Source organism: Oreochromis niloticus, linkage group LG15, assembly GCF_001858045.2.
Source record: "Oreochromis niloticus isolate F11D_XX linkage group LG15, O_niloticus_UMD_NMBU, whole genome shotgun sequence".
Taxonomy (NCBI): Eukaryota; Metazoa; Chordata; class Actinopteri; order Cichliformes; family Cichlidae; genus Oreochromis; species Oreochromis niloticus.
This window is the reverse complement of record NC_031980.2, coordinates 4,219,444-4,237,967: the sequence shown is the minus strand read 5'-3', so window position 1 is coordinate 4,237,967 and position 18,524 is coordinate 4,219,444. Positions and strand designations below refer to the sequence as shown.

The following is an 18,524-nucleotide window of genomic DNA, read 5'->3' as shown; positions in this document are numbered from 1 at the left end:
GATGCATAAAGGTAAAAGATTTAAAGTTTAAAGTTTTAAAAAGAGACGTTTCCATTTGATTACATTTTGTATGATGGATTATGCAGAAAAAGTAGAATTTGGCTGAAAGATCTATCGCTTTATCACCTATTCAGGTCGTGTTTTTAAAAAGTAACTAAGTAACTAAGTAATTAATTACTCTTGAAAATAAGTAATCAGTAAAGTAACGTAATTACTTTTTGGGGGAAGTAATCAGTAATTAGTTACTGATTACTTTTTTCAAGTAACTTGACCAACACTGCTCTCAATGGATCACCTCCTGAGGCTCTGATTGCGCCCTGAAACTCGCCCATCATTGTTGTTCCCTCTGGAGAGTTTCTCAGTGCCGTTTTCCTGTGCTTTTGGTTTGAGCTTTTGTGGAAATAAAATTGTGAGTAGTGCACAGTTCAGCCTCAGCCTGGTCATGCGTGAGCGTCCACTTCTTGACTGGCGCTTGCACCTTGACAAAGCAGTGCTGCATTAAATAATCCAAAAATCTTTAGGTTTTAAGTCAAATATTCGGCCATTTTCACAGATTGAACACAGCATCATAGCTAAATAATTCAGTGGCACAGTAAAGGCTGTGGTTCGCACACACGTCCTTTATTCCCATTGCATAAGGCAAGTATGCCAGCTATTTGTGTGCATATGAAATGGGTGGTCATTAGTGCTGCGCATTGCTCACTTGACCTAAGGGTATGTGATTTATTTCTGGAGCCACCCATCAAAAAGAGGTTGCCTGTTGTCACACTGACAAGCACCCAATCTAATCAGCCTAAATGATGATGGGGAGGACACATGCTAATTAGCATCAGCAGTCTGAGAATGGTATGACAAAGGACACTGTGCTTGTCTGGCTTTGTTATTCTACTAACTTCTTGTGCAGGATTTGTCTCAGTAGTTGTAAATGTGCACATTGTACAAATGATAGTGCGCTTTTCTCAGTTTGAATTTATTTATTTATTTGCTTTTTACAAAAAAAAATTATGTATGAATCATCATGAGTAGCTGAAGCCCATGGGCAGGGTGGCATAAATTCATCAGAGGTCAGACAAGCTGCCCACACAGACACCCGCACACACACACACACTGCGACGAGCCAATGAACACAGCAACGTGCTCCAAATCTTAATGACAATCAGACAGAAATTCCAGTGCCGCTCAAAGGCAATACGAGGTAACTCGAGCTGGAGTAGAAACAAGGGCTCAAAAGAGGCGTGCAGAAAAACAGCCTTTCCATCTGTAGCCCATTTCAAGCAAGTCTGTTGACAATGATTGCATTTGAGACCGACAATGTTCATCTGAGACGCAGAACTCTCGAGCACCACAATGAAAGCACTTCTGAAGCTTTTTACTGACGTGTCATCAGGAGCCCAGCATCTCATCTTGCCCTGGCGAGTGTGTTTGTTTGCTGCAGTTTGCATTAATGAATGAATGCTTCTAAGGGAGCTCTTGAGTGAGACCAGAATAAGCACCGCAAGCTTAAGAGAGCACAGAGCATAAAAATATCAAAACAACACAGTGAGCGTTGTGGGAGTTTTATGAGCGGAATGACCTGCAAGGTTAAAATTGAAAAGTTGACGGTAATATGAAATTCCTTTCACTTGTGCTTCTTCCTTATTTTGCCTCCTCGTGCGCAACCTTAGACAGAGAGCACTGACACATCACTATCAGTGGTCATAATGATTTTCTCTGTGTATCTACAGCACTCAGTTACCTCACAGCATAAATGACGGTGCTTCATATATCATATTTAGCTTTGTGGTAAATGCCTCCACATGTCTGCATATATTTATATTACAAAAATGCAGCTTATGAGCGTTTCTTTCCAGCTGAAGTTAGCGGTTCAGTGAGCCTCACGAAACCTTCATCGTTTTGACAGACGGTGAAAGAAGTGTGAAAGAGAGATGTGAAGGAGTTGAAGGAGAAATGCTGAAGAAGCAAGCCGTGACAAGCGCTGTCCACTTAAAGCAACTGCTGTCTGGTGTTATCTGTGTTTCCCACTGACATCTTCCGCTGACCTCACATCACGTCTCTGCCCTTCTTCCGTTCATCTCTTTCTTTCTCGCTTCTTTTTCACATTCTGCAGACTTTGCATTTTTTTTAAAAAAACCGCCTGCCTTCCTCTTATGACTAGCTTCTTTATCCCATCTCCCTCTTTCTCTCCTCCCTTCCTCTCCCACCCCATCAACTCCTCAGACACTGTGTCTCACTGGTGCTCCCATTACATTGCCCAGGGTGCATCACCACTCCATCTCCCAGTAATGGATTTCCAATGCTTCGACCGTCTTACCTGTCATGTGGTCATGTCTCCTTGCTGGGTAGCATCACTCTGTAAGCTTTTTAGAAATGCATGAATACTCTCTGTGTTATTGTACTCGTTCTATCATCACTCACTCCCCAGACAGAGCAGCAAAGCATGACCCCACACCTCGCTTCTCCCGCTGCACAGAATCAAGCTGATGAAGCGTCTCATCACAAGACTGGCTGGATTCAAAAGCTATTTGAAGCTGAGCTATAACGCAGGGATGTATTGTAAAGCAGCACAGAAGGCACATCATTGTTTTAATCATCACTTGTTAGGTGGGAAATGAAGTGCAAGAACTTAATATGGCTTTTTTAACTGCACAACAATGTGCCAAATTCTGTGATAGTTTTGTGCCAGACTTTTAAAAAATGAATTTACAAATTCTTTGCTTATATTCAACGGCTTTCTCATTAGTTGCGAAATAGTCCATTTGGATACCAAATTAGGAAACCATCCACGCAATGTTACTGAGTTCAAATCACGTTTGTCAGTCTTGTCAGTGTCATCTGATCTTCACTTCCTTGCCTTCATTTTCAAATCACTGTCAAAAACTAAATGTGTTCAGACTGTGAACGCATTCGATCAGTTACACACACACATACTGTCTATACACACATAAATTAACAGTCACCTGAATGTAAGATCGGAAGTTTAAACAAGATAATTACAGTAATTACACCTCTGGCACTAAAGTACTGCCATATCTGCACATGCACGATTGCTCTATTGTTAAATATCAATCATTAGAAGAACCAGAACAAAGTTCAGCCCAATCCATAATAGAGTTTGTTAGATGGATGGAGACAGAGTGTGAATCATAGTCAGGTTCACACCCACACATGGCTTTCATTTCAGTGCAAAAATAAACTCTTCCAAAGCATATCATCAGCCAAGAAAGCACATTGGTCATTGTATTCCTAGAGTTTCCTTCACAGACAGTATGAGACACTGTGAATGTGTGAATTAGAGGCTTACCTTTGGCGTTTTCGCGCACTTTCCATTTCTGGCATCTTTTATGTATGCTATATCCAGAAGGTCTGTATCCTGTAACCAAGAAGAAGCACAGCTAAATCATCATAAATGTCAACCAATTTCAAATTTAAAGGCTTTAAAGGTTGTTTAGGACACATTTTATGCCCGCGGAAGGTACTTTGATTCAAGGTGATGGCACACATTTCAGAGACGCTTTCCATTTTACAACCTGCCACCTCTAAACAGTCACATGTGCTTAAGGACGCACATTAACCTCAATATGGGATGTCACCGGGGAGTCATTCAGTGTAGACAGATGCTGCCCTAATGACACTCTGCTCCACAAAAGTGTCTAATTAAAACAAAAGTGAAATGTTCCCATATTGACTGATGACCTGACTAAATGAGTACTAGCTCTTTACAAACATACACAAACACTCCAAATTGCTTTTGGAGTGTTTCCTCATAAAATCTGACACAGGATTGTCCAGAAATCAAAAAAAAAATGGCTGAGTTATTTATTTATTCATTTTTACAGCAGAAAATGTCATCATATGCATCATATTACTAGAAGATCTGCTGTCAAAGGGGGAAAAAAGGAGATAAGATGAAAAACTTCACACATACACAATATTCTGCTGCTGCATTGTGTTATGCCATAACACCACAGCTAAGCATGTCTAAGCTGCATGAATGGCATTCAGTAGGCAAAGAAACACAATAGTAGTACCCTGATGAATCAGCCCAGAATATCACCACAGCTGTTATTCTATCACTGTCAGTGTTAATCCAAACAAAACCTGAACCTGATTCATTATTAATCCAGCAGCGTCTCAACCCATGTCAGAGCTCCTTGTTTCATCAGATTTCAACATTTCACATCAAACTGCTTTAATCCAGAGGCAAAGCAGGACTGGATTTAAGGCAGGGGTGTGGAAAATTTAAATTTCTTTTAAATTTTTTTTTTACTAAAACTGAAACCAAGTGATTCTGAAAAAATCCTGTTGACGAGCTCTCTGTCCAACTAGCAGGCCAACCATAGCAAAGGCATCTGATTGCAGTATGGACACACACCCACATATACAGGATGCATCTATCAACCTGTCTGCCTGTGCATCCGTGCAACCATCACTCCTTCAACAAGCTCTGTTTCATGCTTATTTGCAAAGCTTTAGCCCCTTAATCAGCCTGTAATGCATTTAGCAATGAGCAGACACAAGATGCAATAGCACAGAAGGCCTTTGGTGCCTTCCCTCAGTCACCACATCCCTTATCAGTCTGGATTATCACACCCTCAATCTCTCTGAGAGAGAGCCAGGACATGAGGTGGAAAATTAACCAGAGTGAACTGTGTGTCCACTCAGCATTATCTGGGGAGACAAAAGGCAACGGGGGCTTGACTCGATCTCCAGCCACAACACTGATATCTGACCATCTCAGATACTCAAAGCTTGGTGGAAAATTGCACCTGGCCAGTGTTCCTTGTCAAACACATACCCACCTTAAGTCCCCCCATGAGTACTTTGTATTTATATATATACTTGCTGCTATATGGGGACCACAGATTATTTTGTTTAAAGGCATATTTCACTCAGGCACAGCTGAGTAAGATAGCAATTAGATTAGCACCGCAAATCGTTAGCAGGCTAAATATTTAAATTTAAAAATATTGCCACAGTAGAAATTAAACTACTCTGTTTTACTGCAATCCACCAGGACAAGTTATTCCTTTTCTGCAGTGCACATAGCATCAATTAGGCGGTCTTTGCTTGCACAGAGAGAGCCTCTGAGTCAAAGGTTAACGCCTACATTGGGTCTGGAAATGCCTGCCTTTGAAGTCTCTTTAGAGCGCTGGCGCTCCACATGGGGGCCTGGCGGAACAGTGGGGCTTCAGGAAGTCGCTTGCTGATTCTCGCGGGGTACTTTTTGGTGCCCCTCTGGCTCCGCACAGTTAGCAGAGATCTAAGGTGGATAAGCGGCAAAGTGTTAACCTACAGTACAGAGACGACTCATTAAAAATAAACTGCCTGTACGGGCGACGAGCTGCTCGCGAAGACGAAACGTGTGTACATCTAAAAGCTTCAGTGGGCAGAGGCTCAGTCATTGTTCAGATGTAAATAAAATCTGATGCCAGTGACAGTTTATTAATAATGAGCTGGATTTATAACTGCAGATGCAGCACAGTTAGTTAATTAAAGCACTTTATTTCAGTTGAGCAGTCCAGCTATTACTTCTCCTGTTTAATGTCTCTCATTTATTTTCTATGACATATGTTCTTTATCTGTTCTTTTCTGTCATGTCTTAATTTATCACTCTCTGTCTCTCACTCTGTCTTTGCCTCTATTCTTTGCCTCGCTCCCCAACCTCACCGCTTTACTGCGAGTATCACAACAACGAGCACGGATCCAAAGCCTATTAAAATCCACGGCACGTCCAGGAACCAAGCAGGGCCAGCGGGAAAGAAACTACAGAAATTAATGAACATGCTTAACCTGCACTGGCCCCGGGCCCTGTTTTCTGTGCCTGTTTGTCTGTCTCTGCTGTGGAGCTACTGTTTACGCAGCAACACGCTGCCTTCCTTTTAAAATTAAACGCATACCAAGAAGTGAGCACTAATGGTGTTTTTTTGTTTTGTTTTTTTCAAATATGAAACTTTGTAGGAAATTCAAAATTCAGCTGGGACTTATTTTGTTGTCAAATGCTGCCGGCGTTTTGTATATGTAATATATACGCCATGTTTTCATGGGAAGACTTTTCACATGCGTGTGGAATGTGATACATTTCACTCAAGGCAAGACCAGGAAGAAAAGTCTGCTACAAAGTGCTTTGCATAAAACAGTCTTTTTTTTGAATATCTACAAAGGGGCTGGCAGAGTCAGACCAGGGTGGGTGGTTGTATAACAAAGTAACAAAGCCTTCTGTTGCCCTTTGAAGCAACGCGTTTTCCCAGCTTGACTGGTACAAGCAAACGGAGAGACGTGCTGATGAGAAGAAAAAAAAGGAAGAAAGGTTAAGGAAACATGGGATAGAAGGCAGACACTGAGACAAGGAGAAGTGGGGAGACTGACAGCCACAGCTCATTTACCGACAGCATGCGTAATAGCCTCCAGGGTTCAAAATGGATGTGCACTCCACAGGGCTCAGGGCCTCTGCTGAGCAACGGAGACAAGGAGCAAAAGGAGTGAGGGCAGGAGGGAGTGACAGATGAATACACTCAGATCAAATTAAGGAGCTGGACTGTTCTGTACCAGGACCAGTCAGTGTGGGAAAAGCATACAAGACAGTCACACTTGCTGCTGTTCTGAATCCCATATTTAATCTGCTTTACAATAACAGCAATACATGTAAAACTGTTCATTTCTATCTATTTAACAATTAAGCAAATCAAAAAGAGCTAAAAGAGACCATCAGTCTACTAACGAGCACTTGATAGTTAATTCATCTTGTCATGTCTTGTCTATTTCACTGCATGTGCATGTCTTGAAACAAGCTGCCACCCAGTCAGATTTGGTTTGTTTCGTGAACTGCTGACTAGCTCAGTCTAGGTGAAATAAGGTCACACAGGCTGCATAACAAGTCAGGGCAGTCCCTAACCCATCTATGCCATCTCTTGGACTGAAATAAGCTTTTGCAAATGCAATACCACGGCTTGTGTCCGGACATGTCAATAAAATACACATGCACATATAAGAATGTGCAAGAAAAACATAATGAATTTTAACACTGTGCAGAGCTGTAGAGCCGTTGCATAACCAATTACACTGCTGCAATCGCTATATAGTGTTGTCTGAGTGTTTGAAGGCCCACTGACTTGAGGTCAAAGGATTCTCGGCACAGATGTGAAAAACAGAGCTATTACCCAAAAGGAACAAAACACACTAAAGCTCTGCAGGTGCTGAGCCTGTCCCTGTAAGTGGCCCTCCAATGACTCTCGGCTGGCAGGAAACACATACTGTTACGAGGGAAAATGGCTCGTGGAGAGCTCAGCTTGAACTTGGTTGAGAGTGGCATCCACTTTGCTGCTCTACTCTTGGGTTCCTATAGTGCAGTTCTAACAACCCAACAGTGATAAAGTCACAAACCTCCTCACCTGAAGTGGCTGACTAGAGAGAGAGAGAGGAAGCTGCAAGCAAGCAGACTGAAGAGCTGAGGGTTTGAAAACAGTATGTTTTAGTAGGTTTTGCATGAAAATTTGCATTCAGGCAAAACGGAAAACAGAACTAGCTTTCAGCACTCTAAGAAGGCTTAGTATTTACAACTCACAGGATAATTGAAATAATTCCATGGATTAAATGATTTGTTAGGCAGTATAAAGAAAAGCGTGACAGCAAACACAGGAGAGACATCAGGTATGGCATGCGGCAAAGGCCTTGAGCGGAACTGCACTCCGCCTGAGGGCATATTTAAACTGAGCAACTAATTCACTCTGCTTTTCATCTATCTATCATGTCCCCTCCCTCCCGAAGTCCGGCCTTCTCTCTCTTCATCTGCAATTAAAAGACAAATAAATAAATCCTGGAAATATAAATCTATGGTCTGCCAACTACTTTCTATTTAGAATTTTTAAGTTAAATAAACCTAAACCCACCTCTCACCGCTCATTTTTCCTCAAGCTCTTAGTGCCCACAAAGGTAAAAATCTGTATAAATGTGAAAAAAAACCCCTTAAGTCTGCACTGTAGATCTGAACAAACTGGTTTTAAATATGCATGAGTTCAGGAAAGTCATAAATCCACTTTTCATGTGGAATTAAATGGACTCGTCCAGTATCCGCACATAGTACTGTTTCTCTAACCTCTAGCACGGCACAAATCTGCATTTTCCAAAGGGCACAGTCCTCTATCTCAGAGAACAGACATATGTGGGTCCTGAGATTTCATGCAGGCATTTCTGCTAGCAGAAATGGCAACCTGTCACAAGAATGGCTAGGGAAAAAAATGAGACTGACACACTCCCATGAAGTCTAAAGCATTTTATTGTAGTGGCATATAATGTTCTTTTATTATAAAAGTCACTTTTTGTTCTATTTTTTTATCTTTCCACTCTTCTTGCAACAAATTAAATCATGCCCGTTCAAACACCTGGCTTTCTAGATTTGATATCAAATGATAGGTTGAAAAAGAATACGTGGACAACAGATCGTATTTCAGGGCTTCTAGTGTAAATGACAGCTATCTGAAAAAAGCTTCTATCCACCCATCCACTGGTCATTGTTTACAGAGTGCATGTTAATATAAGCAAATATCAATGAGAAAACACCCGAGGGCACTTTTTTTGTTTTTGGTCTGAATGGATTGTTTACTTACATCCAGCCAAAGAGTCAACGGTACTCAAATTACAAGCAAAAGACATATTACTGTTCCGACACATTCAGAATCTAAAGCCTGTTCATTCAGCCTGTGCATGTTTTTATGTCTTGAAATGATTGCTTTCCCTTTACAAGACAAAAGACACTTCAGAGGTGACATGAAATGAGAACAAAGAGATGAGGACAGGACATGCAAAAATGGGGGGACTGTGATTCCAGCATCATAAATTCTTACCCAGCAGGGAAAACACACACACACACACACACACACACACACACACACACACACACACACACACACACACACACACACACACACAGTCTATAGTCCTTTTGTATTCCTTTCTTCTAAAAGGAAATTGATGGCTGAACAGGCATAAAGAATTTTGTTCACACTTACCAGCATCTAGCCACCCACTGTAGGTTCTGATTAAGCCATTCTTGCTTATGTATTTAATTATTTTCCTTTGTCTGATTTGTGTATTGAAGTAATGCTTTGGAGCTAGAACGTGTTCTGTTTTATTAATTTCCTACTTTGTTCGACTTCTCTTTCTCATCTTGTCACATTGTATTTGAAATTTTGTCAAAAAAAGCACTTAAAAGACTTTATATACAAACCAAACAGGACAGCAACTCGGAAAAGACATATCCAGAAGTGAATGTAGTGTCCATAATGTGCGTCTATATACACACACCCACACACACATATCTAAAAGTAAATAAATAAACAAGGGGGGGAGAGGTAACCAAGCATATCTAATGAGAAGATGAACAAATCTTGGTAGAGCAGGTTATTATTTTGACTTCTTAAGTTCTGAATCGCTCCCAGACCCGATCAGAGAGAGACGGTCCACAACATGGCAATCACCAAAAACAGTAGCCCCCAGACCCTGAGGAGGGAGTCTGTTTATCAGGTGACCATTGGTTAATTCATTCTTATTTTTATTTGCTTGTTTATTTATTCATTTATTAAGCGTTATTTATCAAGTTGACCTGCCAAAAGTGCCTATCCTCCTCTAACGAACTTAATAGCTCGGTCTGGGTTCTAATCAAGGTCTGCCAATTTAATAGGGCAGAATAACAAGGATTAAAAGAAAAAAGCCAAAACAACAACAAAAACAACAACAACAACAAACAACTTAATATTGCTCTCAGAACGCCCCTGACCTCAGTCAAGCACTTTTGGACCCAGATCACTGAACAGCTTTCTTACTTGCTGAACTGCCGCATCCCACTATCTCCACAACTAAGCATCCTAGATCAGCGGTCCCCAACCCCCGGACCACAGACCGGTACCGGCCCGTGAGTTGTTTGGTACCCGGCCGTGAGAGTTGAGGCTTGGGTGTGAAATTTATGGTTTTCAGGGTTTTTAGCGTTATTTTTTAATCGTTTTTATCGTTAACATGGTTCCCTAAACCGGTCCGTGGCTCCGTAGATGTTTGGGGACCGCTGTCCTAGATGACTTGTCATCTTTTCATCTACATGTTCCCAATGCCAGTGTTCTCCTTACAGCCCTAACTATGGCCAAAAGGTCATATTTTTAAACTGGAAATAAAAAATAGGATAAACATTGTCCAATGCAATGTATGTTTGTGTACTGGTATGAACACAGGTGCGTATAATATTCCAAGCCCTCAACTAATCTACATATTATTATTATGGATATATAGAATAGAATAGTCCTTTATTGTCCTTGTACATGTACAGCGAAAATGTGTATGTAAGTGTATATATTTTGCTTTATATATGAGGGTATATGTATTTATATAGGTATGTTTGTATATTACTACAAAAAGCACTTTTTTATTCCTAAAGCTCTTTTAAAACATGTAGGTAGACTTTGGTAAAAAAAGCAGGCCACATATTGGGGACAATGTGGAAACAAGCTGAAAAGATTGAAGATAGAGCGTCTTTCAGAATGTGGGATGCTCAAGTTGAAATTCAATTATACAATTATGGTCAAGTAAAAAATAGAATTTTAAATGTCATTTCTAGCAGGCTGATAAAGTACAAGTAGAACCTGTTCATTTTTTTGGGTCAGATAGATGGAAAGAGGAGACCGGGATTAGAGGTCAGATGGAACGATGGGGGAAAAAAAATAAATGCTTGCGAGAAAAGAGCGAGGGAGGAGCGGCTATGTGGGCAACAACAGAGACGTATGGCTGCGGCTGATAGTGGCTATCAGCAGCCGACACGCTCCACAAAACAACCATTGCAGAGATAAAGGCAGCAGGAGGTTTTGTGCTATAGATCAGCGCACATATTCAACCTCACACGCGTCAAATGATGCGCACAAACGTAACACTATAGGCATTAACACATAAGCTTGTACATACTGTATGCATGCACCAGCTCTAGCTTATCTCTGTCATCAATCTGCAGCATCTGCAGCGTTCAGTCATTGCGAACACTCGGGGTATTAATGTGAACAGCTCTTCGGCTCATACTGGTCACCAATTTCCTGGGAGCGTGCTCAGCCAACCAAATTCTGGGCACACACTCACATACGCAGACGGATGGAGTGCAGTGAGGGGTACTGGAGGGAGTTAAGTCCTCTCAGACAGATGCAGAACAGACTAGCATAACAAAGAAAGCAAAGCCGCTTCTCTCATCTGTCCATCATACCCTGTTGTTCTCTTATCTTAGTTATCATTCCAGCTGGATTTTTGCTGCATCCCCCACCACCCCCCGATTCCCTTGCTTAGTCTGTCTTCTCTTGTCCAGCTCTGCGGCGCTGTCTTGGACAAGTGCCTTTCCTTTTCACTCACCTCACCTGGAAATCTGCCTCACTGGGTCTTCCCTCCTCCCCCCCCCCCCTTGCCTCCCTTTTGTCTGCTTGGATCTTAACAGCAGTTGTCATGTCTATGGATGACTGTTCACATCTTGTCATGTCTGAAACCCCACTGACACACACATGCTAACACACCACCCACCTCTCTCATCCACCATATTTTTCTATCCTTGCCCCTCTGCGCCATTTAATTCTTCTCTTTTATGTGTCTGGCATCCTCCAGGCAAACTCTGGATGGCTCTTATCTGTTGCAATTGAACATCTGAGATCCACCCCGGAGCAGAGAGCGCCGGGATGCATAAATGCACGCACACACATACAGTGCACGCACACAAAGACACAGACAAATACATCAAATCCCCAGAAAGGATCAATTAAGGTAATTAAAGTGCAGATAAGGCACAAACACAGACACTGAAGTATACCTGCACATGCAGACTAAGACAGACACACACTACATTACACTTGTACAACTACAAAATGCTTGTCAATGTCTCAAGTTTCTTTCTGTTCAGTTCAATATAAAGTCTCCTCTGGGCATCTGTGCAGTAAAACCTCACATCCTTCTTCTGTCTGAATATTCAGTCCACTACGGGTCTGCAGGTTATAACGCTAACACAAATGAAATTCTGGCATTCTGAAAATGAGTAAAAAGTACATTCAACCTCGAGTCTATGGACTGAGAGACTGTGTCTGTGTGTGCTTGTGCAGGGTTTCTTCAGTGAAGTTCTTTGAGAATCAACGCCGCTGGCACACAGAACACAGTTCTGGCCTTCATCTTTCACATCAACTCATTTGGACACCTCTTAAGTGCAAACCATAGCCCCTTTGAAGTCAGGACAAAGCAGGCGGGTAAGAGAAATGCATTTCTCACTTTCTTTCTGCAGGCAAACCTTTCTGTCTTTGCCTCTGCTTCTCCAAGATCCTTTCTTGAGCAATCTGCAGTTATCTTTTCTTTCCTGCCACACATGCTTTTTGGTCAAACTTGAGCAAAAAAAACTACAAGTAAATGCTAACTACTAAAAGAGCCACTGGGTTTTCATGGAGAACTATAAAGTTTCCTTAATATGATTTACTCTTAGACCCATGAACCTGATTTTAGTTTAGCTAGTTTTACATGTTAGCAAGCTAACATGGTTGAGACTGATGGGAATGCTGGAGTTCTGCCTATATTTGATCACAAACCAAAATCCTGGGCAAACTGAAATATTAGCTAGATTGTGGAATCGCTCAGCTTAATAAGATTGATCGTCTGGGGGCCACAAAGGTCTCTACCAATCCATCACACAGCTATCAATAACTGTCAAGTAGAAAACTGTGCAATCTCAGCATGGTGACGGTATAGGAGTTGAAGCATTACCAAAGTCAGGAGGCTTCATGTTGAAGGCTATTAATAAGTGTACAGTAGCCTATTTAACTTCAGTCCATCCAATACTGACCTCGGCAGTGTACAGCCCCTGGGGCACATCCGGCATCTACGTTGTCCCAGTGGGAGGTCAATGGGAAATTAGTATTCAAACGTAAATAAGTATACATCATCCAGTTTGATCAATTCCCCATCAGTGAATGGCTTACTGATTTTTAAGATTTTGTGTGAAATAACAATATAACTTTGTTGCTTTTATTTTTAAATCCACTGCTATTTTTTTTAATTTATGTGCATAAAGACTGAAAATATGGTTTGTAATTGAGTTTTTAACAGGACTTCAAAGTATTTATTTACTGAAGTCAATGTAAAGCCTGCTGCTTAGTTTGTGGAGAGCAGATTACTGTCCTACTATGAGACATCGGAACCTTTGCAAAAGCAACAAGGACTTTTTACTTTAGACACAGAGGGATGGAACAGTCAAAACCAGCTTTGTGATTTCCCACAGAATCACAAAAAGAGTAAGCCGTTCTCTGGCGGGGAGTTTATCAAAGAGTGTTTGGAGGATTCTGCTGTGCTAATATACCCTGAGAACAAAGATGTATTTGAGAACGTGCCCTCTCCAGGTGAACTGTAACAAGAGAGATCGATTTGGAGGTTCAGCTGAAAAACCAAGAAGACATTTCTGACTTTTTCTTTGTGACTCTGGATGAGAGCTGTGAAGTCTGTGACATAGACCAGTTACTCGTCTTTTGTCTGCGGGATAATGAAAGAGGAGCTGACAGCAATGCGCTCAGTCAAATGACACAGAGTGGAGTCACTGCAAGCTTGGATAAGCTGGGGCTAAAATGGGAACAAAACAGGACTATTGATTGAATATGGATAAAATATTGGTGTTTTTACTATTCCTATTTCACATTTTCATTGTCTAATTGTAACATCTACTCTTGCCAAAAGCAGCTTATAAAGAAATAAAATATTGAGCAAAATTAAGTTTAGCTTACTGGTGTGGTCTTGAAAAACAGCCCCAGTTTCTTAGTTGCTCATCTCTGATCTAACATGACATTTCAGTCTAGACCAAACAGACTGTCCAACAGACAGAAAGGCGTTGCCTTCCTTTGAGTCTCTCGCCTGCACGGTAAAAATCTAAACTGTTCTTTTTGGTGGGAAAACTATTAATTACCAACAGAAACATGTGCCAGATTCTTGATTTATACTTTAACATATTAAAATATATTATATTGTGGTTCATGCAAGGTGGTCTGCGATTGGCTGCTACAGCCACAAGGCTTAGTGGCAGGTAAATTGGCGTACTGTAGGAACCTGTTCCTGTGTAACCTGCTCCTAGCTAGGATTTGGGATACAGACTCCCTCTCTACTTTTAAGATTAGGCTTAAAACTTTCCTTTTTGATAAAACCTTTATTTAGGGCTGGATCATGTGACTCTGAAATATTCCTATGTAATGCTGCAATAGGCTCAGGCCGCTAAGGGATTTCTGAGAGTGCACTTAACATTACTTCTCCACTTTTCATTCCCCATAAGCCCCTACTGCATGTCCTCAACTGTTGTCTTTTCTTTCCTGTAGTGTGTGTTTTGTCCTCGGTCTTTCTATGCTCTCTTTGTTTTCTCTTATCTCCTCCGCTACTCCTAACCAGTCTACCAACAGTACATGGCTGCCCCCTCCTGAGCCTGGTTCTGCTGGAGATTTCTTCCTGTTAAAAGGCAGTTCTTCCTTCCCACTGTCACCAAGTGCTCGCTCATAGGGGACCATCTGATTGTTGGGGTTTTCTGTCTAATACTGTCTAATAACTTTACATTAAAATATAAACCAACTTGACATGACTGTTGCTGTGAATTGTTGCTACATCAATAAAAATGAATGAAAATGAACTGCACCGAACAAAACAAGTCGCACCTGTGTCATGATACAGGCTTTCCTGTGCCTTTACGTGACAACTTTCACAAAAACGTTTCTTTAACTTCTAAACTTTCTTTCATCACTCAGAATGAAAGATTCCTGTTTAACTCAAATATCCATAGTGACATCATCTTCAGTTTAACTGTGCCTTAATAATAAAGACAGTATTTCTAACGTACAAAACATTTTAATCAGCCAACAAATGAGTCTACCCTGTCAGCCCTGCCTATGCATCAGGCCCCATTGTCAGCCCACTGCTAAAGTGCCGTTTTATCCCCTTTCCTGTCAGAGAAACCACAGGCAATTATGTGTGTTTGTCAACAGGTCCTTATACTGTTGGATACAAATAACAGAGCAAAGCCACAGATGCAAACAGATAATCATCAGTGGAACACAATGAGGCTGGAAAGAGGAGAAAATCTGCCCGAAAGGCTTTACCGCCACCCTGACTTCAGCTGTCTGCTAATGTACTGCTGAAAACTAATTCTCCCTGTCCCTCTCCTCTTCTCTTCTAATGAGCCAGGTGTTGTTTCTCTCCCTTCTGCCATGTCACTCTCTCGAGGAAGCCCTTCAGAGAGGAGCTGGTATTTTAAGTATGGAAGACTGCTGCGCTTCTTTTCTTAACCCAGAGCACCTAGAAGCTGTTTAAATTTGATACCTTCATATCATTTCACCAAATTGAATTGACTTTAGTGGGGAAAGAAAGGCGAGTGACCCACATTTGTGACACACTTAGTTACTCGAGCGGAAATGGAACAGCGCGAGCAAAAGGGGGGGAGTCCGTGAAAATTTTAGGGATGGACGACGAAGTGATTGTTTGACAGAAAACATTCAAAATTCGCTCTATTTTAAGAAAAACCAAGGTGAGATTTGCACCGTAACCAATAAATAACAGTGTGATAGTGGATAATAGGAATAGGAACTACGCAAGTCGCAGCGGGTTACGGATTGGTTTAATGTGTTCTCTTGAGGTACATATTGTTCTTTTGTACTTTATTTGGCTTTGACAAGCTTATTTTTCTCCTAACTTTGATTCTGTTTGGAAATTTGTCTATGTAGAGATGTTAATAATGTGCAATAAAGGCCAAAATTAGTCCCTCAGTGTGCTAGTAATAAGCTTTCTGGCACGAACATTTGGAAATGAAGAGACAGAAGCTAGATAATTGCTACAAAGTACAAAGGATTTCAGCCTAAAATGAAAAACAGCAGGGTAGCATGAAAACCCAGAACCCCCTAGCTGGTGTGAATTAGAGCTCTCTTAAACATCACAAGCTCATCTAATGCAATGAATGCAATTAGTTTCAATCAATAATACAAAGAAAAATCTATTTAAGGGGTGCAGATCTAAAGATTCGAGGCTTCTGAGAGTAAACGCAAGACAAGCAGCCCTTCCTCAACATGCTTGTAAATGATTACTGACAAAAACAAAAAACAAACTCTTTGCTGTCTGTGATTATCTGTACTTACCATGCCAGCGAACACTCTACATCTGTATCTTAGAAATGGAGTTAAAACTGATTCTTTCCACTTATCCACTTAAGCAACTGGTCATTATGTGCAGGAAGCACTGGAAGTTGTTTGAAAGCAAAAAGCATATAATTGCCTCATTAACAAATGGGACATGAGTGTAAGCCATCCGTTGCCCCCGATTCTTGTAGCAAAATGCACTTTATTAAGGCCTTTCAGTGAAATATTAGTTAAGAGAGAGGAGGACAGAAGGAGGGAAGCGGGGAAAAGGAGAGAAAAAAACTCTATTACAAATTGCTTATGTGCAGCGTTAGACGTAAGAAGCTATGAGATCTGCACTGAGGATAAAGTGAATCTTGAAGGGCACGACATCTACATTAAATCTTCGTGCGAGTTAGATTCAGATTGCGCCATTAAACAATCTACATTTCCTGTGTTCGGAAAGAAAGCACAATGACAGAAGCAAACAGTTTTGAGTAACTCTTTGCACTAAGAGGACTCAAATTATCATACATTTATATACATGATGTCAAGCGATTAATTGATGTAAAACCTCACAAACTTCATGCGTGCCTTTATGCAAGAACAACACATTAATTAATGAAACAAGTCAGGGGTTTTTTTGTCATCACGATTCCTGAGTTATTAATAATCCTCCCCCTTACAGTCACGTCTACAGTTTATCGGATGGGCAAACAAACTGAATGTTTGAATGTGTATTTTATGAAATTCAAATTGCAAATCTGAAAATGTTAAATAATTAATGGTTTTTCACACATAAATGCACGTTTGAATTCGTGATAATGCTACAAGGTAGAGAGGGGTTTTGTCCTTTGACAGTATTTTCTCTCAGTTTTAACATCTGATAATGAATTTAGCTTTAAGATTAAGTAGTTGAGTGCCTTTAACAAATCGCGAGGTAGGATACACCTTAGAGAAGTCATCAGGCTGCGACAGGGCTAACACAGAGAGACAGAAAGCCACTAACACTCACATTCACACATACAGTCAATTTAGAATCATGGTTATAGACTTATACTGAAATAGTTTTATGACAGCTTTTACATTTATTCTTTGAACAAGCCACAAAAGAGCAGTAACAATAGGTATTCTACTAATGACTCTTCCACTAAGGCTTTGCCTTTTCGCCAATCTTACAACAATCTTCAGAGGTAGAATGCACTCATTTAAAATGTGCAGATCGTTATTCTTTTAATTTAAGGTCTCCTCCTTTTGGTCTCTGTATCAGTGCAGATGAAAAGAGAAGATCAAGAGAATAGGAGAACATCATTTCCAGACAAACGTCTGATCCAAACGGCGCTGTCAGAAACCAAAATTTGAAAGGAGCAAAGTTAAATGGTTGGCAGAAAAAGGTTTTATTCTCACTATTTCAAGCTTTTGGCTTGAAAAGAATGAAAGACCCATACAGTGATTATTTTTGTTACGTTAACACGACAACAAACCGATGGGCAACATGAGGCCGTGCTCTGCTCTATTTAGGACCTCCCGTCGAAGCACGGGATGAAAACAGGAAGGAAACGTGTTCTCTTACTGAGAGCTTGTCTACAGTGGGACTTCAAAGTCTATTGGCTGAATGCCTTTATTTGAAAGGGCTCCCTGAGGAAAGCAGCCACCTGGCTTGGAACACTGATGGCAGTCATATCACAGCAGCAGGGGGGTTTGGAGTACTTTGCAGTATCAAAAAACAAGCTGCATGGATTGGATTGTCATGGCAACTGGGCTGGGTTAGTGTTTGAAGTGGAAGGAAGAGAAACACAGAAGAAAAAGGAAAGATAGAGAGAAAGAGAGAGAGAGTTAGTGTGTCTCTACAATTACAGGCCTCACGAGTGTAAAATGTCGCTTTATTAGAAGTAACAGTGTAATATCTAACCTATAGGTTCTCGGATGTGAGTGAGTCAGCGTAATTAAACCCATCATGGTCAGCTATCGAGAAATTTAAGTCATCCCTTATCATTCTACACCAAACGAAAAGGGTCTAAAAGCTATTGCGACCGAATGTAAGCTCTGACCACATGACATATAGAACAACACACATGCCATGGTTCTCCATGTTTTATTGACCAGTCCCACAAAAGTCAATGTCCATCTGTAATCTGATTAAGAAACGCTCTACTGGGCTACTGTACGCAGAATCGCTCACATCGATGTCCATTTAGCTAAAGGAAGAAAAAAAATCTCTTTTATGCAAGTTCTACTCAACAGCATTTATCTCCATATTCGATGGAACATGATTGCTTAGATATGGGTGGATCAGCTGAGTTAACACATTTACGTTTTCTTTTGTTCACCTGCTTTATTTCTAAGTAGGTCAAATTAAGAGAAAAAGAGAGCGACTCAACATAACATGCAGAACAA

The 18,524-nt window shown here is 40.9% G+C and overlaps 1 protein-coding gene across 2 annotated transcripts in view; it reads right to left on the bottom strand.

The window, feature by feature from the left end:
- plcb1l (phospholipase C beta 1-like) overlaps positions 1 to 18,524 on the bottom strand; it is a 117,567-nt gene that overhangs the window by 81,619 nt on the left and 17,424 nt on the right. For both annotated transcript variants that reach the window (XR_002056607.2, XM_013268847.3), the window contains exon 3: positions 3,302 to 3,370. Coding sequence is in view for 1 of the 2 variants with exons in the window: in XM_013268847.3 (XP_013124301.1) it covers positions 3,302 to 3,370 (69 nt within the window). In the remaining variant the exon portion in view is untranslated. The remainder of the gene's footprint in view (positions 1 to 3,301; positions 3,371 to 18,524) is intronic.